The sequence below is a fragment of the Echiichthys vipera genome, assembly GCF_963691815.1.
Source record: "Echiichthys vipera genome assembly, chromosome: X".
Lineage (NCBI taxonomy): Eukaryota > Metazoa > Chordata > Actinopteri > Perciformes > Trachinidae > Echiichthys > Echiichthys vipera.
This window is the reverse complement of record NC_139825.1, coordinates 16,652,203-16,677,202: the sequence shown is the minus strand read 5'-3', so window position 1 is coordinate 16,677,202 and position 25,000 is coordinate 16,652,203. Positions and strand designations below refer to the sequence as shown.

Below are 25,000 nucleotides of genomic sequence, written 5' to 3'. Positions count from 1 at the left end.
ACTAGTGTTTGACTAACTGTCCAGCTGATTGTCTTAACTAGTCCACGTATATTGCACAAGTTAGGTCTTTCAAAACCTTGACTGACTGTCGAATCTATTGTCTTAACTAATAAGTGCCTGGTGAAATAGTTAGCTACTTTGTAGCTCTATACTTTTTTAATTAGAATATAAAAAACTGTGTGTTTTTCTTTGATTCTATTGAAAATAAAATTAGTTATATTTTTGGAGCCTCTTGTCCCATTTATTCTTGACTGTACCCGTGTCAACTGTACCCGTGTCACACTCTAGCTCACCCCCAGTGGTGAGCTAGAGTGTGAAGGCATAACGGATTAGTCCTTAATGCACTTTCACATCACTACACAATAATCAAAACATCATTAGCACAACCTCTACATGACACAATGGTTCTTACCAGACTTCCTGCACCTGAGCCCTCAGTCTTCTCAGGAGACCCACTTACGTTCCTGGAGGTGAGCACAAGCTTCAAGGCATTAATAGAGCGTCAATGCACAAATCCTGCAGACAGGCTGTTTTACCTGCAGAAATACATCAGTGGTGAGGCACGATCTGAAGTTGAAGGCAGCTTCTATAGAAACGATGATGAGTCTTATGACCAAACACGGAAGGCAATGAATGCCTGGTACGGCCACCCACTTATAATACAGCGTGCATTCAGAGAAAAGCTAAACAACTGGCCAAAGATTGGCTCTAGTGAGTCTGGTAAACTGAGACAATTCAGTGATTTTCTGACATCCTGCAGAAATGCCATACCACATGTTAAAGGGCTCCAGGTGTTAAATAATTACGAGGAGAACTCCCAAAACTCCCTGATTGGTTTACCTCATGCTGGAACCGCCATGTCACAAAGCAGATGAGTTTTCTGTTTTTGTGGCAGAGGAAGCAGAATCCTGTTACATCCTTTCAAGCGTTGAAAACAACTAAAGAAAGACCAACTAGAGGTGTCAAGCGCCCAAAGGCTAATGCGTTGATCACAAGTGTGAATGCAGCAGATAAGACAACAACAGTGATGAAGACGTACGGTGCTGTGAACAGCTAAAAGGATTCAAATGCACCAAAGAAAGTTAACTCTCCCTTTTCGTCTTCAAACCCAGTTCCATGCAAGTACATCCCCAGGTACTTATACTCCTCTACAGTGTCCACAGGGATCCCCCGGATGGAGACAGGTGTCACAGGTATTTTCACCCTCCTCAGATCCACTACGAGCTCCTTTGTTTTAGTTACGTTGAGCTGCAGATGATTCAGCTCACTCCAAGTGACAAAGTTGCCCACAACAGTCCTGTGTTCAGTTTCATCCCCCTTTCCCAATGCAACCAACTATTAATGAGTGATCAGAAAACTTCTGATGGTGGCAGTGCAATAGTATAAGTCTGAGGTGAAGAGGGTGAAGAGAAAGGGAGAGAAGACAGTCCCCTGTGGGGCCCCAGTGTTGCTGACCACCCTGTCAGACACACAGTTCTGTAGGCGTACATACTGTGGTCTGCCCATCAGGTTATCCACAATCCAGGACATGATGGGGGCCTCCAACTGCAGTGTAGCCGTCTTCTCACCCAGTAGAGCCGGACTGATGATGTTGAATGCACTAGAGAAGTCAAAGAACATGAGTCTCACAGTGCACACACGCTTGTCCAGATGACTGTTGATTCTTTTCAGCAGGTAGACGATGAAGTCCTCAACTCCCACGCGGGGCTGGTAGGCGAACTGTAGTTGATCACCAACGGGGGAATTGTTGGGTCTATGTTTATCATAGAGTGTTGTCTTTACCTAGTTTGTAAAGTGTCCTGATATAACTTCTGTTATGATTTGGCACTATAAATAAAATTGAATTGAATTGAATTGATCAGTGAAGGGCCTGACCATAGGCCTTAGCTGCTTCAGGACAAGTCTCTCCATGGTCTTCATGATGTGGGACATCAGGACCACCAGTCTGTAGTTCCACTAAGCAGGATGTTTTCCACAGCACAGGGACCCTCTGGAGTTGCAGGCTCAGGCTAAAGACTTGACTTGGTACTCCACACAGCTGGGGGGCACAGACTTTAAGCACCCTGGGAAATACACCATCGGGGCCTGCAGCTTTGCCAGAGTTGAGTCTCGTCAGCTGTCTTCTCTCCAGGTCAGGCGTGAAGGACACTGTGGAGGGCTGAGGTCATCAGGTTGTGGAGGACATGATGCAGAGCAGGGGGGAGGGGTGGAATAGGTAGGTGAGAAGTGAGGTGGTAAAGGGGCAGACAAGGCGTCGTTGGCCTGGTCCACACGGTCCTCCAACCCAGTGCTACCAGTTTTCTGGAACCTGATGATGGTTCTCATGCCACTCCACACATCCCTCATGTTGTTTCGCTGGAGTTTGTTCTCCAGCTTTCTCCTATAATTGTCTTTAGCCTCCCTGATTTTAAGTCTGAGTACCCCTTGCAGTCTCCTCACCTTCACGGTCGCCATCTCTGAATACTCTCTTCTTTTCATTCAGGATGGCCTTATTGTCCTTGGTGATCCAGGGGTTGTTGTTGGCGTAGCAGGTTACAATCTGAGCAAAAGTTGATGTAGTCTGTGATGCATGTAGGCTTCCTCTTCACCAGAGGCATATAGCAAGGTTTGAGGTGAACCAGGTTATGATCTGACCTGCCCAGAGTCCTCTCAACGTTCTCGGTGCAATCCTTGCCAGCCCGAATGGTGTGGAAGCCATCCACGGAGACGTTTTGGTCTGTAATGTCCCTGTGCAGCCATGGCCCCGTGAAACACATCAGACTGCGCTCACGGTATTATGGGTGGCTTCGCGTTAGCGCTGTCAGTTCATCCATTTTGTTGTAGAGAGACCGTACATTGCCCCTAGCAACAGAGGGGAGACACGGCTTAAATCTTCTCCTCTCCATAAGCCTGTCCCATCTCGACCCTCCTCTATTGCCCTGACGTTGCTTCCCACCTCTGCGTCCCTGTTGTGTTTTATCCCAGAGTTCGGGTGGAATCTCAGCTGGTCTGGCTGCTATGCCAGGCCGCATTAGCATGATCAGCTGTTCTCCGGAGTAAATAAAGACAGCATGGAAGCAGCATTGATAAAACAATACGGAAAAACACGAAAACTAGCGAAAGTAACCTCATTGTAGAGGGCAGAACAGAAGTTAGGGTTAAGAAGCAGAACGAACAAAAGGAGAATAGAAGGTAAGAAAGTGTAAAAAAAGCGAACTCAAAGACCGGAGCAGTAACAGGCAGCATGCAACTTCTATGCATGCATACTAATGATTCATGCAAATAAATTGCCTTTTTGGAAGCTTCATCATATTCAAATACTCCCAAAACTTCACACAAAATTCAAGCTCGGTGAAAATTTACGTATTTCATTGTTTTCAAAAATGGGCATGGCAAATTGGCTCGCTAGCGCCCCCCAGAATCAGCCAGGGCGCTATAAACGAGGTACACTCATTAAAAATCGATAGGCGTGTAGAACTCTTCTCGCCAAACAAAAAAGCCACTTGGAGCCATATCGTAAACGTAAAACGTTTTTTTGTTTTACATTTTCGAGATTTGCACGTGTCATACTTTAACAAACTTCTCCTACAGATTTAACACGATCAGTCAGTACCATAAAACTTTGATATTTCACTGCAACGTGTGGGCGTTGCTGTAAATTCAACAAACATTGCCCAATCTGCACCAAATTTTTGATAGTTACGCCTCTCGCCATAAAACCGGATGTTCTGTAAATTCACCATAAATTGTCCAATCTCCCTCAAATTTCTCATGATTCATAAGAGTCACCCCCTGTACACAAACCAATCTTAATATTAACTCACAGTCATAGCGCCCCCTGCTGGCAACAGGAAGTCACATATTTTTATGTCTTCCTACTTTTACAGATTTTACAAGATTGACTTCAAAATCAGTCAGTACCATCTAAAGACATGATTAAACCATACTCAGTGTAGACGTGGCGTCGCCCCAAATTCAGCCGTATGGCCAACAACAGGATGTTTTTGTAACTTGACAATACATTGTGTAATTTGCACCAAAGTTCTTAGAAATGACAACAGTCCAGGCCTGAACACACCTTTATCTCTAGCAAGACACGGGGATGCAGGAAGCGCTGCAAGAATGGCGATAGACAACCCACAGCCCCCCACCCCCGGCGCAGCATTCAGCGGCCGAGCAAAGCCACGACTGCCCCCACCAGGGTCTGGCAGGCTTCCTCGATGCGCGGCAGGTGCAAGGGCCATCGCTGCTTGCAGCTTTATTTATTATTACTCTGGTGCCAAATCCTTTTTGGAGGTTTTATCATTTTCAAAAATTCACCAAACTTCACAAATAATTCAGGCGTGGTGGAAATTTACGTATTTCATTGTAGTCAGAAATGGACATGGCAAATTGACTCACTAGCGCACCCCTAGAAAACAGCCCCAACTTCTAGAATGCCAAACATTTATGAAAACCGGGAGGCATATATAACTCATCCAGACGTACAAAAAAAGCCTCTTGGAGGAATATCCTAAACGCAACAGGAAGTTGGCCATATTGAATTTTATGGCCAGTTTCCCACTTTTTGCACGTCAGGTCTTTATACTTTAACAAACTCGTCCTAGAGATTTAACATGACATGACTTAAAATGATTAAGAAATTTAATAGATCAGTACCATCCTAAGACATGTCTGATTAAATGATCTCGAAAACTTTGAGTTTTCACTGCACCCCGTGGGTGTGGCGTGGCGCCAAACAAGAGGAAGTTGTTGAAACCTGACCATACATTGTCCGATTTGCACCAAATTTCTCATACATGACAAGAGTCAATTCCTGAACACAAGTTAGTAAGTCACAGGCCCATAGTCAAACTGTAATCAGTGACAGGCTCTCTGAACTATTCTGATTAGTTACACCAAAGGCTAATTAGCTTTTGAGTAATACATATGAGAGTAAATAAACCAGTACAACTCAAGTGGGAAAAATCAGATTTATTTCTAAGCTGGTACACATTATCCCTCTACCTCATATTCTAGGGCACACACCATCTCTCTAAACAAACAGTTAATGGATAGTAACATAAAAATAAAACTTCTGATACGGCTTACAACAAAAATATATGGATAATCTAAACAACAAAAAGTATGGTACAAAAGAGGTATACGTTACATTAAAGGGCACACAATGTTCTTCTACAAGGATCAAATTTAGTGCATCTGAAGAACAAAAAGCCTCCATCTTTTAATAAGGCATATGTGTGTAGGTTATCACATCTTACTATACCGAGACATTTACTTAGAACAGATTACCTTCTGCTCTATGAGTTAAAAAACAACAACCATGTAGTTAAATTAAACAAATGATGTTCCTTCATAGGTGGTTGACAGAAAACTAGTGCCCTCTGTTCTCTTTATTGTAAAGACAAAAATAAATCAAGCTTCTATTGTGTCGTCAGTAAGACAGGAAGTAAAGCCATATAGATTCAATTGATTCCACTGCTAAAAAAAGGTACATTCCTTTGTTTTTACTTCCTACATGCGTCTTTTATGCACAGGCATGATTTCTTTTGTTTATTTTTTATGTATTGATGTCTTTTTTTTTTCTTTCTTTTTTACAGATTTCCATCCTTATGCCATAACAGCATCTCTTTGGTTTCCTGACATTCTTTACTGCAATCCCCTTTAAAATGTGTGAAACTGTGGAAGGCCATTTATTGAATTTTTATTTTTTTCAAAAGGGAGTCACATTCGAGGTATGAAACATGTAAAGGAACAATCCATTCAACAATTGATTAGCGGTCCAGGAAACAAAAATACTACAGGGGTTTAATTCTCACTGGCAACCGTTACAGATAGCAGGTCTGGGAGGAAGAGTGTGACTTCTCTTATAATGTCATTGAAAATCTTTTGTTACATGACTGAAACCAACCAGATGATATGGGATCCTGGGTTGGGCTGAAGTGAAGAGGCTGGGTCCGGGTCCAGTCTGGGTTAATGAAGTGCTGCTCAGACCTGCGTCTTACCTACGACAATGTTTTATTTTTTTTTCTCCAACTGCAGCACTGGTCCAGGGTTTTAAGGAGCTTGGACGGACTGTGGGAAGGACCCTAAAGCATCATCCCTGCCATAGCAGTTGCTGCAACATCTTGTCATGTCTCTGACTCCTGCAGCCCAGCCAGTGGAATGACAAACACAGTGATGTCATCGCCTGAGCCCAGTCTTTCATTGGGAAGCCGCCAGCCGCGCTCTTTCAGCACGCCTCGTGACCTCATCAGCAGGTCCTGGGCTGCCAAAGTGTACCTGTATAACACATAGAGCATAGGAAGGAAAACAGTCATTACACAGTGAAATACATGATAATTTAAGATGAGCACAAACACACACAAAGTTTATCACATAAAAAATAAATCTTGATGTAGTTTTTTACCAACTTTAGAGGGGAAATATTATGCTAATTTTCAGGTTCAAACTCATATGTCAGGTTTCTACTAGAACATGTTTACATGCTTTAATGTTCAAAAAACATTATTTTTCTCATACTGTCCACCTGTATTCACCCTTTGTGTGAAACACTGTTTTAGTGCCTGTCTCTTTAAGCTTCCTCCAGAAAAAGCTCAGTCTGCTCTGATTGGTCAGTTTTTTCTGGGTCTTTCGCAGTTGCACTCTCATCATCTCTACACCAGCATTTTTCAGTATCATGCAGCCGGGGAATGCAGAGGTCCTGACGGCTCGTTTAAAGGCACAGTTTGTCAATACAGGCTGAGTGCATTTCTCTGTGGATGGAGAAATGTGATTCCTTCCCAGTATTTATATAGTCCCTCAACCTGCTTTAGAATCAAAAAGACATGTAAAAGTGACTTTTTACAATATGGGACATTTAACTTTTCAATATCTGCCTGAAAATACATCTTTATGAATGACAAAATGGGAGGCCTAGATAACAAAATGGAGCCATGATTAATACTATACTTTACAGTATATACTTACTATAACAATAGGCACAACTTTGCAGGAGACCTGAGTATATATTACCACCGACTGGACATACTGAGTACTACACAGGATTTTATTTATGAAACTGTAGCTTTCCTGTAGGTTCATGTACATGTTCACACGGCACATGACATAACATACAGCCAGAACAAAAGCCTTATGTAAAGGAATATTTGGCATACCTCATGGGATCAGAAGGGTCACAGCAGGATAAGTAAGTGGACACAGCATCTGCCACTTCCCTGTCTGTTGTTACATCCCACAATCCATCTGTGCCCATGACCAAGACGTCGTCTGGGCAGTGTTTATTTTCATCCATGTTATAAACCTTTACCTGTGACAGAAAAACACAAACTTTTATTCATCATGCTGTCATGATTTTTTTTTTTTATTATTTTGCTTAGTGAAGAACATTTTGTGTGTTTAATGTTGGAAGATTATCAAATGTGTGTTGGCATGAAAAGGGCACAACATCACATTTGCAGTATTAACGCTGCTTCTGTTCATTCATATAATTTCACATTAAGTTGAGCCACTTTTTTCGAGTGACTTACAATAAGCGTGGGATATAGTTAGAAGAGTTAGTTTAAGAAATGGAAGCCTGATAATATTCCTGTAATGCTGAGCTGAGAAATGCTTGAACAGGAAATGAGAAATAAAGTCTATAAAGAGATGCAGAGTATTTTTTAATCTATAAAATACAAGTGCTGTGATGAGTTGCAAGATACTGAAAAAACGATGTATGCACTTGTAACCGTTCTTGGAAATGCTTCAAATTACTGAAAGTATTACAGCCATGTGCGTATTATACATTTTAATAAACTGAAGAAGGAATACAAAGACAGGGTCAGGGATTATCATATGATGGATATTTAAAAGAAGACACTCTTCAGTGAATGATGTATTGGTTGGTGCACATAATCAGAACAAATCAAGAATCATCTCAAAACTGTATCAGGGGTTACAAATTAGGTAGCCTGATGAAAGAGTGGCTTCTCAATGTGCAACAACTTATTTCTGGATTTTTATATCTGTAAAAATAAGTATTAAAGCAGACATATTCTCATTTTCAGGTCCATGATTGTATTTTGGGTTTCTATTAGAACATGTTTTTCGGCATCACTGCAGCCTGTAAATGACTGTAGCACTGTAGCAGCACTTTCTACCGATATATAGTATAACTGTGACATCACAACCGTACAGAAATCCTGACGGCTCGTTTACGGGCTGTGTGCATTTCTCTGTGGATAGAACTTTTTGATATTTTCAGAGTATTTATATAGCACCTCGACCTGCTTTATAATGAAAAAAAAACATGGAAAGCTCACTTTTGACAATATGGGACCTTTAACTGATTTAAAACCGAACCTTACAGACTTAAATAACGTATAGTTGTGATAGAGAATTGAGCCCAGGGCCCAAAAGCTCTTCAAATGTAGGCTCCAAGATGTCTAAAGCAGCGATGCAGAGAAAATGCAGAGGCGATGCAGAGGCAATGCAGAGGCGACTCCTCAGGTGGCGCTGACAACCACTACTGCTTTGAGTTCTCCCACTCACCTCAGGGACACATGAGAGGAAGGGCTTGATGTAAATGTTGGAGTTGTACACCTTCAGGTCATGATCTCCCAGCCCACGGGTCACTCCGATTGTCGCCATGACACGAGCCTGTGTAAGGACAAACACCCACATAACGTAGGTTATTGGTTCAGGATGCGATTCAGTTCCAGGAAAATACACTTATGAGGGATTATTATGTGAGGAACATCTCAGATAATAATAAAAATGTTCAGCAGGTCTCATTTTCTTGATGGGTGGATACTGAAGAATTGAACTGGAAATGGAATACATTTTAATTGGGTTTTCAGTGTTTCTTACCTTTTTACCCTCTCCATATATCAGGGGGAATTTCAGATCATCTTCAACGATCGTTTTATAAGCCCTAAATCAAAACAACCAACAGATCTAAGATGTTAGTTGTTGAAACTGTTTGGAAAATTAGCAGTAATTTTGATAACTTATTAATTGTCATTCTTTTAGTCAATTCAAGCTTTTCAAACATTAATGGTTGCTGCTTTTCTCAGGGTTTAAATCATTGTAAAATTCATACTTTGGGGTTTAAACCATTTGAACAAGTCAGCTTTAGCTGTGATGGACATATTATATTCTGTCTTCGGATATGTTATAGCATAAACAAATAATCAATTCATCTTGAAAATAATTGGCAGATTAATCGATAATTACAATCATTGTAAATTGCTGACGTTGATTGGAAATCTTTAACTATAGGATCCACAACAATACAGGGTGTTCATGAATAGTGATTAAGTGCCAGATGTGTGATTAAAAAGGGTTACCAGCCGGTCATGGTGTGGTCTCTGTAGAGCATCTTTTTGCCCAGCTCACTGTGTTGGATCCTACGAGGGAACTCAATGTGAGTGAACTCATTACCCAGCAGCTCTGGTCTCAGGAAGCCCTGGAGTGACACAAAATGGAAAAGCAGGTTGCATCAAATTACAGAATAAAATGTTTTACCTCAGCCTAAATGTCTGTCATGACTCTGGAGAAAAGCTATACAATTACATGTGTAACAGAAGACCTGCAGTACAGTATTCTGTAGGCACAAACAGCTCCCTGTTTTAGCAGCAAACATCATCCACCCACTCTGTGACTCAACCGATGAACGTCAGATTATTTAAGTGTGTTACAGGATTTCCTCCCTTGACTTCAGGTTGCTCGCTTATCACGCCCAACTAAAGAGTAAAGATGAAATGTTTCTATTTATACTCCTCCTTTTACAGCTCGCTATGTACTCACAAGTTTATAAAATATCTTAATAAATATCTAATCTAATTGAACAGATTTTATACATATAGTTTATGTGTTTATTTGACACATAGAAGACATAGGAATACCAGGTACTGTAGCCGCTGTCTCTCTGATTCAGGTGTGAATTCATTCGTCATGGGAATAACTTCATTATTTCTTATCATTATGGCCCTGCAGAGAGAAAGAGGGAGGGGAGACAGGAATGGAAAGGCTCACACAGACAGAACCACATTTTCATATGAGTTGGTCAGTGAGGAAGAGTGTTGGTAGAAGAAGGCTAAGAAGAATCTCCATCCAGTGTACAGCGGAGAGGTACACTGAATTACACAGATTTTATACTGTGGTCTGCAGTAAAACGTTCTCTCACCTGCTATCTCCAGCGTTGGCTACATAGAGTTTCCCCATTAAATGAATGGCAGCTAAGGCACAACATCCACCAGAGATGGCATATGATGTTTTTTCCTTTTCAATGAGGTCATCCTGAAATAAAAAAAGAGTAAAATCAAAGTAAAAAAAATAAAGGCCATAAAACCTCATTAGTTTAAGATCTCAATTTGCCTCTCATCCTCTTGAATAGCCCATTAATTTCACCATAAATATTCATATTCAAAACAAAACAGCAGTGCTGATGGACAGGAACAAGGAGGCTTTGAGGAATAAATTACCTCGGCTGTGGGTTATCATTAGCATCATCTTAACCAGACAGCGGTTGCTGCATCAGAGAAGAGTATAGCTTTGAGTTTACTGACAGATTCAACCTATTTGCCCAATCTCAAAGCGTAGTGTGTAGGATCTTAGGGGGAACTTTTGGCAGAAATCAAATATAATATTTGCAATTGTTTTTTATTTTTGTGCAAGTGTTCTGGGAATTCAAGTTTAAATCTTCAGTAATGTTTCTGTTAACGTTGCATAAATATGTAGTGCAGCATGAAATATGCAACGTTCTATTGTCTTGTTTTCTTCACATATTTTGTTATTGATCATCTGCTCACCATCTGTGTGAAGGCGGTCTCTATGACTCCGATCACCAAGCTCTCCAAACTGACAACCTTCTCCATGTGAAAGCGTACTGAGGAGTCGCATACAGCATCGGGGTCTTCTGTCTCCTGTGCGGCCCCCTTCTTCGTGTCCGCCTGGTACGGACTGCCGTTCTTGGCCAGGCAGATAGGAGGAGCAGTGGTGGGGTTCTCCAGGAGGTGGCAGATTTCTCCCAAACGATCTCTGATGAGGCGGTGAAGAAGCTTGGAGGCCATGATTGCAGCTCCAGAACCAGCATGACCATCAAACACGCCCCAGAAGTGGAGAGGGATTCCTGTACCATCCTGAAAATGATATGACCATAAAAATACATAAAATAAATATAGTAATAGTTATATGGTTTGAAACCTCTCGTGAGATTACAACTCTGAGCAGAAAGCACAGATTTTTGAGGGTTTACAGGCTCTGGGTCTGTAGCTGGCGGTGACATTTTTTATTTTAAGCAATATACTTCCTCCATTTTAGGTCTTACTGAACCACAGTGGCAGCAAATCTAGATCATACTATCATGGGAAACTGGCAAGACATCAAAATCTTGTTTCAAGTGTTCTCTGATATAATGTGAGACTACAAAAGAAATCACAGGACTTTTGCTGATCTACCTTAATGCAATGTGTCATGGAAAGGCGTTGCCACCTTTGTGTGTGCAGGTATGTTTACATGCAGAGTTGGCCTGACTGACTAACTAGCAGATGAACAGGAAAAAGACATCTGCTTACCCTCTCTGATACTAGGCTCACATGAGGGAGGGGTGCAACATGGGATGATGTCATTCATTAAAATCTAATGGAGGAGAAGAATGCGTGTGTGTGTGTGTCAGCGTAGTAAATCTAAAACAGATGACCTGAAGAGTAAATGTGTTTATAAGATTGAAGGACTACAATCACAGATTAACAAATATTTGGTCTGAGCTCTATAGGACCTATCACATTTCTTATGAAAAACCAGTTCAACAGGGCAAACCTGTGTGTGTGTGTGTGTGTGTGTGTGTTTGTGTGTACGATTATTATTTTGAAAATGAATCACTGCACAGTCTTGATTGTAGAGAGTAACTATAATTACAGTATTAAAGACTTTTAAGGAATTAATTAAAGGTATTAAATGTATTTCTTGGCAAAATGTTAATGCTTCACACACAACTCCCCAAAACAATCACCATAATTCAGTGTCTGACCAAATGTATTCTCTTCTGTTCCTGAGTTATGATATTGAATAATGGACAGAAACATTATAATGGCACAGTGAAGTTGACCTCTGACCTTTTGTCACCACTTCATAATTTTATCTTATTACACATATGTGTTAAAGGTTTCATAATTAACATACAAATTCTTGAGTTATGGACGAAAATCCCCATCTCCTTTGACCGCCAAAACCTAATCAGTTCATCTGACACTATCCACCCTGTGTTGCTCAGATATGAGAGAATCAATATCGATTTCTTGAGTTAGTTGGGCAACACACCTGTTACAGATGGATTATTATTGCTGAGCTCCACTTTACTTTTGCATCTCAACTCAACTTTGACAATCAGGTTACATGTAGCCTCTGTTAAATTCATGTATGATAAAATAGCAGCCATTTAACTGGGCTTGGTAAGGTTGGTATGTATGTTAGTAATAAATGACGAGCATTGTGGAAACAACAGTACCAGTGTGTCTGCAAGTTTTAAGCTATATTGTCCTCTATGACGCCCTTCATCAAGAAACACAGACCCATACTGTTACAATATGTTACAATCGGTTGCCTTACACATTCTGCAGATATATGTGCAACATTAGGACTGATTTGGAGTCGTGTTCTCGGCTACATGATAAATCTAAGTCCATTGTTCATTATCCCTGGTTAAAGCATCTGGCCCTTCAGCTGCAAATGCACCACTATGTTCACCAGCAAGTCTAGCTAACTGTGTCTGTCTGCTGAGAGCCATGAGAGTGATCTAAAACAGTAAAGTTGGAGGACTGACCACCAAAACGATGAGTTGAAAGATGTTAAAATTCTCCATAGAGGGTCAATATAGAGCAATGATTATATGACCCCTTCAACATTCAACTAGTCTGTAAAAAAATACTGATTATAGCTGCTTTAAAAAAATGGAATTGTGACAATCCTGATTATAGCGAGAGAAAAAAACCTAAGCTGCCTTTTTAAAAAAAAAAACTTTACTGAGATAAGCTGAGAAGATTTTATAAAAACACTCCAAAATGCTTATCTTGTATATTTTCTAACCACTAGCACTTGTTTCCAATGCTTTGCTTTTTAATGACGCAACAGGGAACAGTGAGGGATATATCAGAAACATTTGCCTTTGCTCAGGGACTGGTGGTGAATCAATACCAAATACGAGGACACAACTATTTGGTATATACGATGCATGCAATGATGCAATCAAAATTTCACTGTACTATTGCTCAGACCATATTATGTTTGAAGCTACAGCAAGAATTCCAAGTACCTCAGACAACCTCAGGACTTTGATGTTAGTTTTTAAAAACATTATCGCTAATTCGGAGCAGCCAGACTTCAGCCAGACATTTCATCCCTCATTCACTGACTCCTGTTCTGATGTTCGGGAGCTTGCTGCTTTGCTCACCCCGTTGTCCTCCAGCAGAGAGGAGTTGCGGTGTTTGCCACTGGGCTTCTTCACAAACAGCTTCTCGCAAGAGGCCTGGTCCTCGTTCAGCATGCTCTTCCCCGCATTGATCACCCTGAAGGAGAAAGAGTCGAGGGGGAAAGGTGAGCCCGGAGTCGGATGATTTACAGTGCTTAAACTCATATCTCTAACCACATGAAAATATAATAGCAGCCAGAAATATGGAGTGAGTTGAAAAATGAGGAATAAAGTGGGCCAGGATGCTGTCGTGTCCCAGAGGGAACTTGCAGGAGGGATTAAGTGTTTTTATTATGAGCTGATGCCAGTGGAGGATAATAGCTTTAGAGTAATGCACTGTTTCAGAGCATCTACGCTGGTGTGTGCTGCAGCACTGCTCACTGGAGTTACCGATGAAGAACCGTGGTGAAAAGAGTGGTGAGGCTGTAGTAAACTGTGCTACCTAGCTCTATCTATGACAAATGGTAAGAAATACTAAAAGATTACCAGCTACACCTTAAAATCTGCGCATGATTTAACAATCTAATCACAAATTTAGTTTGACCTATCAACACATTTTTAATTGCATGATATAGTGTTTTAGATTTCTGGATGTATTTTTCCAACCTTTCCAGGTAGTCATTGATGTCCCTTCAATTCGGTTCATTATGAAAATCAATTAGCAGATTCTTGAAACTTGCTTGAGTTGTGTAAGCCTAAACCTGCATTTGGACCCATTAAGTCCAATGTCCAGTCCTTTTTGCTCTGTTTTAGACTTTACAAACTCCAGAGGAAGCTCTTTAGCTGCTAAATGCTAGACCATGTTCACCAGCCTGCCGCTATCTAGTTGCACTTTTGGTAGAGAACAGTTGTCTAGAAACCAGGTCAATGAGAGCCCTGTGAGTGAACCAAAACAGTAATGTTGCTGTAAAACTAAAACAAAGAGCTGAAAGATGCTAAACAGCTCTGTAGAGCTGAAGGTAATTGCAGTCTGGTGATCAGTCTCTGTGGGTTTGTACCTACTAGCTAACCCTTTCACATTACTTATAGAAATTTGATTAATTGTTAATATAAAAATATTGATTAGTGCAGCCTTAACTGCATTAACATGCAATGGTAATCTCTCAGCACCAAAAATTAATGCAGACTTGATGTTCATTCTGATAAATTACAGAAATAAAGCATGTTTCAAGAACATGCTAATTGATTTTCATTCTTTATTGAAGGGAATGGAAACTAATTGCTGCATGTGGGGAAAATACTTATACAAGTCTTAAACACAACAGCATGTTTTTAAAGCTTACATATATCCAATGTGTAGAAAATGGGTCACAACATACAAACATCCACTGGACTGATCCTTTAAGTTAAAACACACAGGCAGACTTGGAACGACTGCAGTTTGGACTCATGCTGACATGTTATGTAACATTTTCAGTTTTCAGATAAATGCCACATTAGATAGATAATACGGCATAATGCCGCATTTCCAGTAATTCAAGTGTTGCCACTGAGATTCCCTCGGAATCGTCGGCAGAGGTGAAAATGAAAATGAAAGGGAGACTGGTAGTTAGAGAGAAAGAGAAAAAACTGGACAGTCAAACAAAATAGACGAGAGAAATCCAGAGTAAAATTGTCACCAAAATAAGACCCTTGACCTCTCATTTTTCTATTTTCTTTTTTTTGTGGCTAACTCTTACAGTAGTACACTTGAAAAAAAATGTATTTTATTATTTAAGATTTTTTAGATTAATCATTAGTTTTCCAAGCCTTTTATTAGATAGGACAGACAGGAAATTGTGTGAGAGAGAGAGGGGGAGCAGCAACCGCTGCCTCGAGGACCTTCAGCCTCTTTACATGGGGCGACTGCTCTAACCACTGTGCCACCGGCCGCCCCGTACACTTGAATTTTAGAAACACATAGGAATATAGACAGACATGAAACAAGGACAGTAAAGGACAACATGCACCTATATAACTAAAAATATCAGAGATGGGACAATTAACAAGCAAAAAAGAAAGAAAAAGGAACAATTACAATAAGTAAACTATAAATACATTAAAATAAAATAATAAAAAGAGGCTGCATCAATATTGGGACCAGGTGAGTAAATGCATGTGTGTGTGGAAGAGACATCTCTTCCATTTTAATTAACACCGTTCCATCCTGCCCGGCAATAAGAACCTGCTCATACGCTGCCACCCTAGCACTCTAGCACATTATGCTGGTCTGTGACCGATGTGTGAGCTGACTTTCATTGCTGAACAAGCAGTCTCCTACCCAACATGACAGTGGTCTGGACTCATTCAGTATGTGTCAAGGAAGTTGTGTCATTCAGGGTGGACGGATCCCCCAACAGAAATAAGTGAATACAAAAGGAACTTCCTGACCAACAATTTTCTGAATACAGTCGTGATCTGATGAATCGAAAGTCCCGTACCTTGAGGCATTACCACAAGACATGAGTTAACGTGCCATTGTCAGAGCATTTCCAGCACCTGGTATCTTTTTTTAAGCTTTAAACTATACAGTCTAGAGGACGTCCAATACATTGGGTTAATGATCTTAAATTGAATTAAGCTGGTGCGAACATTTCCTGACATGCAGTGTATCAACTGTACGTAGGATGTCAGTCCATTCTTTTTCTGTAAATGTAATTCTGAAATCTGTTTCCCACCGTTTACAATGAACTATTAGTGTAGTATATTTCTGCAATAACATGCAGTAGTAAAGTGATGCTTCATGACCCCTACCATAGCTTGAAATAATGAAAGATCTAGTTTCTGCACTTTGGGGGGCTAGTGTTGTTGTTTTTCCAATTTAAATTTGGCATGTAATTGATTAAACCTTTCACTTCCCGAATATTTCAGCTGATTAAAATCATTGCAGAAAATGATCGGTCTGCCCCGAAGCTCTGATATCAGTTAGCAACAGAAATGAGGTTGAAAAAGTGCAACTGCTGCCCAAATCTGGATTATAAAAAGCCCTTTCACTGTCTAATCAGTTGAAAGCAGCAGCCAGGCACCACAGTGTCCTGCACTATGTTCCCTGTATTAGGACTAATGGCAGGGAAGAATTTAAAGTCAACTGATTGTCGTTTAAACTTTCTGCCAAGGCCATAACTTTGGCACAAAGCACAGGAGGCTGACAGTATGTTAGGTTAGCTGACAAAATCGCCACCTCTCAAGGAGGCTATGTTTCCCGTTTGGTTTGTTTGACTGTTTGTCAACAGGATTAAGGAAAAACTACTGGCTCGATTTTCATGAATCTTGGTGGAAAGGTAAAGCGTTGGTTAAGGAAGAACTTCTTACATTTTTGAGCAGAATTCTTGATCCGAATCAAGGAGCGGATACAGATTATTTTTCCATACGTATCTTTCATTTACAATGAATAGCTTGTTCTGATTGACTTGACTTTTGTTTCAGCCATGCCGTAACTTCTGTATTTTACTTATGTTTCTCCTTCCGTGTTTTCTCTCTCTCGATTTGTCTGTGTGTGTTGGAGTGGGTATGGTCTCCTTCCCTCTTTCCCCTGGCTTTACTCACCTGACTGCATTCAGCTCATCAAGCACACATGCCTCTCATCACCTCATCCACATGCAGTGCATTTACTCCTAGCCAGATTGTTGTCTCTACTACAGTGGTATTTACTCATTATCGCCAAAATCAGTTCTGCTTTTAGTGAAAGCTTACTCATGTTTCTAGCACTGTTTTCCTGATGCTTCAGGATTATTATTGGCCAGTTACGCATGCCCTCCACACTTCCCATCCTTTTCTTTGCAGACTCATCTCTGCCATCACCTTTCCTCCCATAGATCCCAGACTTTAATTCACCATCATTCACATCTTATGTGGCAATATTGTGGCTCTTTTGCAACATTATTTAGTCTGTCCTGACCTTGGGTTGTGTGGTGTGGGGGTGTTCCTGACAACTTTAAAGTACCATTAATCATTTGTTCACTTCATAAAAGTAAATGCCATATATATATATATATTTTTTTTACAGTGTAATAGAGTTTCACCACACACCACTGTGTAGAATCAACAGTTATTCGGTTTTGAAAGCAGTCACATGTGCTCAATGAGCTATAATTGAACATAATGTCGGTGGCGTGGGAGGATGTGATTCTTTCAAGAATGTAACTTAACTCTTTCACATCTCTACGTTTTGGTCATATGCTTCGACAACTTGTGACTAAAAACCATTTTGGCCATGTTGGGTAAAACTGTTTGAACCCTACTACTGTTCAGTATATTATGCAAGGAAAGTTCATAAGAGGAAGTTGAGAGTTCCTGTGAATTCTCTAATTGCGGCTGCCAGATATTTTTACGTCATAACTATGATGAAAATGTCTGGTGTTATTAGACATCTTCTCTCAGGAAAAGTACGTACATGTAGAAACATAAACAGAGGCAGAAAAGTGGTGCAGTGAAAGAAACACCTGAAATACTGTTTGCCTAATGTGTGTTTGCGTCATCTTTTTTCCCCCATGGTGCTTCCTGCTAGTGATTGCTAGTTGTCAATACAGAGATACAAAGTACCTGTTTGAGAAGTCTGCCCTGGGTGTGTATCTAATCCCTCTGCTCATAACACAGACACCTTTGAGGTTAAAATAGTGGACTGATTGAGAGGATTTTTACACATTTTTAACTGAATGTGCAAAACTTGAATCTCTGGCTGCTGCTATATATTACATCAGGTGGAGGTAAACAGCTGAACCAACACTCCAGGTCTGTACAAAGTCTTCAACCGTGGCATGAAAGAAGTCTAGTCATATTATAAATTCCTTTTCAGGGAGAGGAAGTTGCTTATCATGTTTGCAAGGCACATGGTGCAAAGCTGAAACTGACACATCCCCAAATACAGTCGTAACAGGTACTGCAGTTACTTGAATAATGCTTTGAACATAATGTAGGTAAAGTACTGTAATTAAAACGTGCTGTAGCTTGTAAACTATGTTTCATCATCACTTTAGGTTTTGGACACAGAATAGCGTCAGTTTAAACATGTGAGTGAATGTGCATATTCACTTCAGGATCAGAGAGCTTCGAATGTTTTTTCTCTTTTACTTTTGTGCTCACCTAACATCTGTTTATTAATGCATTATTAATATTATCACATAGAGTTATTGTATCATAGACAGTGATCAATTATATATGAAGTCATAGATGATATATACAGTAGGAGTTATTTAACTTTCTCCCCATGCATATCTTGGTTGAAAACAAGAGAAAATATCCATGAAGCATTTCCAAAATGTATCTTTGGGTTCTCACACTCTCTTAGTGCGCATGCACGAAAGTTGCATGCTGCATGTTAGTGCTCCGGTCTTTGAGACACGCTGCCTGTGTTTACTCCGGAGAACAGCAGATCGTGCTAATGCCAGCTGGCATAGCGGCCTGACCAGCTGAGATTCCACCCGAACTCTGGAGAAAAACACATCAGGGACACACAGGTGGGAAGCAACGTCGGGACAGGCTTATGGAGAGGAGATGATTCAAGCCAAGTCTCCCCTCTGTTGTTATGGGAAATGTACGGTCTGGTCTCTCTACAACAAAATGGATGAACTGACGGGGCTAACACGGAGCCACCCTGAGTACCGTGAGTGATCTGATGTGTTTCACAGAGACATGGCTGCACAGGGACATTACAGACCAGAACGTTGCCATGGATGGCTTCCACACAGCAGTAAGAGGAAAGGAGGGGGTCTTGCCGTTCTAGTAAACAGCAAATGGTGTAATCCTGGTCATATCACCATTAAAGAACAGCTCTGTAGCCCGGATGTTGAACTGCATGTCATCACTGTTGTTCTGTACATCCCTCACTCTGTAAACCTGACATCTGCTTGCAGCATCATACACACCACCATCTCAAGACTCCAGACTCAACACACCAGTGCCTTCACCATCATGTCGGGACACTTTAACCACGTCACCTTGGATAAAGTTCTGCCGACCTTCCAACAGTACGTGAGCTGTCTTACCAGATGAGAAGACTCTGGACCTGATGTATGCTAACATTAAGGATGTATACATCTCCTCTTCTCTCCCCCCTCTGGGCAAGTCAGATCATAACCTGGTTCACCTCAAACCCTGCTATGTGCCTCTGGTGAAGAGGAAGCCTACGACCCCAAGGACTGTGAGGAAGTGGTCTGAGGAGGCTTATGAGACACTGCAGGGCTGCTTTGAGGGGACTGACTGGCCTGCACTTTGTGAGCCGCACGGAGAGGACATCGATGGGCTCACTGAGTGCATAACCAACTACATCAACTTTTGTGTGGACTGCAATGTCCCAGCTCGGACTGTAACCTGCTACGCCAACAATAAACCTTGGATCACCAAGGACATTAAGGCTTCCCTGAATGAAAAGAAGAAAGTATTCAGAGGCTAAAGACAATTATAGGAGAAAGCTGGAGATTAAACTCCAGCGAAACAACATGAGGGATGTGTGGAGTGGCATGAGAACCATCATCAGGTTCCAGAAAACTGGTAGCACGGGGTTGGAGGACAGTGTGGACCAGGCCAATGAACTGAACCTATTTTTCAAAAAGTTTGATACTGCGGCCCATTCCCTACAGGACGCTGCTGTTGCTGGCCCCTCAACTAACTTTACCTCCCCCTACTCCTCCTCCTTACAGACCATTTGTCTGCCCCTCACTACCTCACTTCACACCTACTATCACCCCTCCCCCCTGCTAAACATCATGTCCCCCACAACCTGACGACCTCAGCCCTCCCCCACCGGACACCTTTACAGTGTCCTTCACACCTGACCCGGTGAGAAGCCAGCTGACGAGACTCCACTCTGGCAAAGCTGCAGGCCCTGATGGTGTATTTCCAAGGGTGCTTAAAGCCTGTGCCTCCCAGCTGTGTGGAGTACTAAGGACGTGATCACACTGTCCTCCCGGACCGAGACCCGGACTTTAGGGTACTTGTCCCCCCTCCCTCTCCCCCCCGCGCCCCAGCCCCGTTTGTACTCACACTACCAGGGCCTCGGCCAATACTTCTTGCTGTCCATACGCCTTCAAGCCGTAACACGTCACACGCATTGATCTCGTGTGTGTGGCTTTGTTTACAAATCTTTCCATAGACCTCGGAGTTTTTGTGCGTCTTGTCGACTGTTTTTGAATATTTTCATCCGACCAAATCTGCAGTAAACACAACGTGAACCTTTCACCACCATTGTTGTTGTTGTTAAATGTCCGCGCATGGTCCGTCCTTCTATTTACATGTCCGAACAGGCGGACATAACGCTACTGCCGTAGGGCTCGTGCTCGTGCGCGTACACGTGCGCACGCTCGTGCTCGTACATGTGCAAACGGCTCCGCTAAAGCCCACCTATTTCAAGCGGGCCGTGGCGGCCCAGCTGGCCCCAGTTGAGCGCGGAGCGGGTGCGCTCACACTACTTAAAGGTACTAGACTTTAGCTGAAAAACCGGTTTTGGCCGCGGCCAAAAGGATAGTGTGATCAGGCCCTAAGTCAAGTCTTCAGCCTGAGCCTGAACCTCCAGAGGGTCCCTGTGCTGTGGAAGATGTCCTGCCCCGGACCTGTGCTAAAGACGCAGGGTCCCAGTGGCCCTCAGGACTACAGACCAGTAGGCCTGACGTCCCACATCATGAAGACCATGGAGAGACACGTCCTGGAGCAGCTAAGGCCTATGGTCAGGCCCTTCACTGGTCTGCTACAGTTCACCTACCAGCCCCGCCTGGGAGTTGAGGACTGCATCGTCTACCTGCTGAAAGGAGTCTACAGTCATCTGGACAAGCGTGCGAGCACTGTGAGAGTAATTTTCTTTGAGTTCTCCATTATATTTAACACCATCCGTCTGGCTCTACTGGGTGAGAAGATGGCTGCGATGCAGGTGGAGGCCCCCATCATGTCCTGGATTGTGGATAACCTGATGGGCAGACCACAGTATGTACGCCTACAGAACTGTGTGTCTGACAGGGTGGTCAGCAACACTGGGTCCCCACAGGGGACTGTCTTCTCTCCCTTTCTCTTCACCCTCTTCACCTCAGACTTCAACTATTGCACTGCCACCTTCAGAAGTTTTCTGATGACTCAGCAATAGTTGGCTGCAATGGAAAGGGGGATGAAAGTGAATACAGGACTGTTGTGGGCAACTTTGTCACTTGGAGTGAGCTGAAGCATCTGCAGCTCAATGTGACAAACACAAAGGAGCTCGTAGTGGATCTGAGGAGGGTGAAAACACCTGTGACACCTGTCCCCATCCAGGGGGTCCCTGTGGACCCTTTAAAGGAGTATAAGTACCTGGGGATGTACCTTCATAATAAGTTGAACTGGACTAGAAACCTTTAACATCTGTCGGACGATGCTGAGTATGTTTTATAAGTCTATTGCAGCCAGTGCGATCTTCTTCGCTTTCACATGCTGGGGCAGAGGGCTGAAGGTCGCAGACACCAACAGACTGAACAAACTGATCAGGAGGGCCGGTGATGTTGTGGGGGAGGGGCTGGACACCCTGACGACCGTGGCAGAGAGGAGGATGCTGTCCAGGCTCTGGTCTATCCTGGACAATGTCTCCCACCCTCTCTACGACACACTGGCCCAGCAGAGGAGCACCTTCAGCAGAAAACTCTTCGCACCCAGATGCACCACAGAGCGCCACAGGAAACCTTTCATGCCTGTGGTCATTAAACTATACAACGCATCCCTTGGCGAGTCTGTCACCTCCTCTCAGTAATTCAGACTCAACCACAGACAATCTTTGATCTTGTATATATTTCACTAATGTAAATATTGATTTCCGTAAATTCAAATTTGAGTCTTTTCCAATATATGTTCTGTATAATATTTGCTGTTTGTAGATCTGGAGTCTGTAACAAAAATAATTTACCCCTCGGGTTTATATTAAAACCATTGAAAACATTCTAAACAAACTAATTATGTCATATCAAAGTGGATAAGCTGCAGTGAGTCTGAATGTAACTGGACAGCATCCACCTCCACTGTTTGGCCACCATTGTTTGCACTAATTAAATCACAAGGGGAGTAACAGCCCCAGACAAAATGGATGATGCTGATGGATGCTCTGTGAACATTATAACTTCAGCCAGATTGACCTGAAGTGATGCTGCGTAGTTTAATCTTCTGCGTTTCGATCGGTCCACACACATCCCAGTTCTTTTAACACCTTTTGGTGGCTCGATATAGTCTGATCAAAGCCATATCAGCTGTGTGAGTTAATAAATAAGTGTACAACCTTCACAACCTGATAACAGCAGTAATTTTACATTAATGCAGCACTTTAGAGAGTGGACAGTCCTTATGTCTAGTGTTATAGAGATAGCTATGGATAGATAAGGAGTTTTTGAAATGGGGTTATATGAGGAAATTATCCATAGTCCATGTATTACCGACAGTAGATGATGGTTGGCACACCCCCAGTTTGGAGAAGCAAACAGGAGTCCCAACATGGAGGCTAAGCAATTTACTACGGGGGCAGCAGTTTAAGTGTAGGCTATATTTATAATATTTTCACAGCTTTACCTTGCTGTCAGGCAGCCCTGCTTAAGTTTACACAGGGGGAGGTAAAGCTGTTATCTATGCTCTTGTCAAAGCCACCTGACTCTTTTGACAAAAACAGTAATTTTATCTCACAGCACACAGGAGTTATTGCTCTACTGCTTCCTCAATCGGTTCAGCCACATTCATTTGGGATTGATATTATCAGCTCACAATGTGTTCATTTAATGGGTGTGGACTTTTGGGATTTTTACAATCGAGTTCTGACCACTGATGCGAGAACAGATCAGCCGATTAGGTTGTGTAGTAAACAGTACTGCTACTGCTGTGATAACAGTTTCAGCGACTTACATCACAATAATTTGAAGCAGAATGACGGATGACAGCACTGACAACGGTGCACATTCCCACGCACTAGCATCCCTTCATGCATTACAACATCCTCATTTTGACCTCTCTGTTTCAGTCTTTTAAATCTTGTCCCTATTCCCTTGAGACTCTCTGCATAAATCAGCCTTTTTCTTTTTTGTTTCCACACTGCTCAGGAGGACAGGTGGGGATGGTATAGCCCATATACTGTACTTTACTGTAGGACTGGAGCTATTCAGTCCTTCATATCACACCCGCCCTCCTCTGGGAGAGTGGAATGTCTGAAAGTGTTTTTCCTCAGTGGGAATCGCCTGAACAGCAATTCCTTGCCAATGTGTGAATAAAGTGGTGCTGCTTTGTTTCCACCTGAGAGAGCACTGCAGGTGTATTAAAGTATAAAAGCACCTGCAGTAAAGCCAAGGACACGAGGAGTGGAGTTCTGCTCCTACGTCAACAAGAAAATGTGTCACTTAACCCCTTTTAAAAAAAATGAAAGACAAAGATGAAATGCCACCCAGGCAGACCCAAAATAAAGGTAATTTGAATTTTTAAGGTATCAAAAAGGTCATGGGATCAAGAAAACACACAGAAAGTGAAAGCACAAGTGAAGGAAAGCATTTGCTTGCCTTTGCTCTCACTTTTGTATCGTCGGACATTTCTCTAGCATAAACTCTTTAAATCGACTTGAGGGGGGAGCCTGCAGCCAAGTCAAATACCTGGGAAGAAAAATAGTCATAATAGGAAGCGATTTTGATTAATTACACACTGCTGCAAATATCGTTTAAAGCATCAGGGGAGGAACACTGTAACTGTACCACAGCAAAAGGCCATATTGGGCATCATCTGGCTGCTGCAGTGCTCTCAGAGCTGCTGATGCTGCAGAAACACAGGCTGACACTCATCAGGACAACAAGAAAATAATCATATTTGGTGATGTGGGGGGGCACATTTCGTCAGTGAACGCAACTCACTCTGCGTATCCCGTCCGCCAGGCAAGCCTGCTGTCTCTCTTTAACGTGAGCACCGGCCGTGATGCGTGCTCGGTGGAGTACTGCAGGAGCTCCGGGGTGAGGTCTAAGAAATCCGGCCGGCCGTAAGGGAAGCGCGGCGGCAGGCTGTCCGGTCCGCAGGTCTGGCCGCCACCTGAATGATGGTTGTTGTGGTGGTGGTGGTGGTGTCCGTGCGGCATCATCCCTCCCACCAGGGTAGACATCGCGTTTTTAACTTTGCTGATCATCGTCGACAAAACAAAAAAAGATCTGGACGTGAAATTAAACGCGAAGCGATGTGTCGTTAGAGAGAAAAAAACAAACAAATAACACACAGCCTGTGACGAGGATCATTTCAGGAAGCGATTTTACCCCTCCTCGGCCCCATGTGACAGCTTTCAGGCAGGCAGACGCGATGTTTTCCTCATTCAAACAGAATAAAGCTCTCACTGGCTGCGCAGGCTACAGGCTGTAATCGTGTAGAGATGGTCTGTAACTTATCTCAGGAGGCAGTTCTTCAGTTCACACGGTTGTGCAGCCAGCCGTGAACACACCATGCATGCACATCCCAAAAAATATCAAACATCTACAGGACATATTTATAGGCTGCTATGTTCACGAGGATTAATCGATCTTAAAGGGGAACTACGCCCATTTTCAAAATTTACATGTAATTGCTATGGTCTAAAACAATCAGACAAAGAAACAAACAAAATTTTAGATAGCATTCTTCCAAATCCAAAAACTA

General features: G+C 42.3%; 1 protein-coding gene across 2 annotated transcripts; it reads right to left on the bottom strand.

Annotated features, from left to right (window-relative positions):
* Positions 1–4,938: 4,938 nt before the first annotated feature.
* Positions 4,939–24,670, bottom strand: ppm1j (protein phosphatase, Mg2+/Mn2+ dependent, 1J). 2 transcript variants are annotated; one of them, XM_083938945.1, is made up of 10 exons: positions 24,235–24,670; positions 13,412–13,526; positions 10,773–11,102; positions 10,148–10,260; positions 9,867–9,951; positions 9,309–9,427; positions 8,830–8,893; positions 8,512–8,619; positions 7,137–7,288; positions 4,939–6,261 (listed from the first exon to the last, which is right to left on the bottom strand). In XM_083938945.1, the coding sequence occupies exons 1-10, from the start codon at positions 24,498–24,500 to the stop codon at positions 6,111–6,113; spliced, it is 1,503 nt and encodes a 500-aa protein (XP_083795071.1). In that variant the 5' UTR covers positions 24,501–24,670; the 3' UTR covers positions 4,939–6,110. The 2 variants fall into 2 exon arrangements, with proteins under 2 accessions (XP_083795071.1, XP_083795072.1); XM_083938946.1 differs by lacking the exon at positions 24,235–24,670 and adding an exon at positions 16,955–17,018.
* Positions 24,671–25,000: the final 330 nt, after the last annotated feature.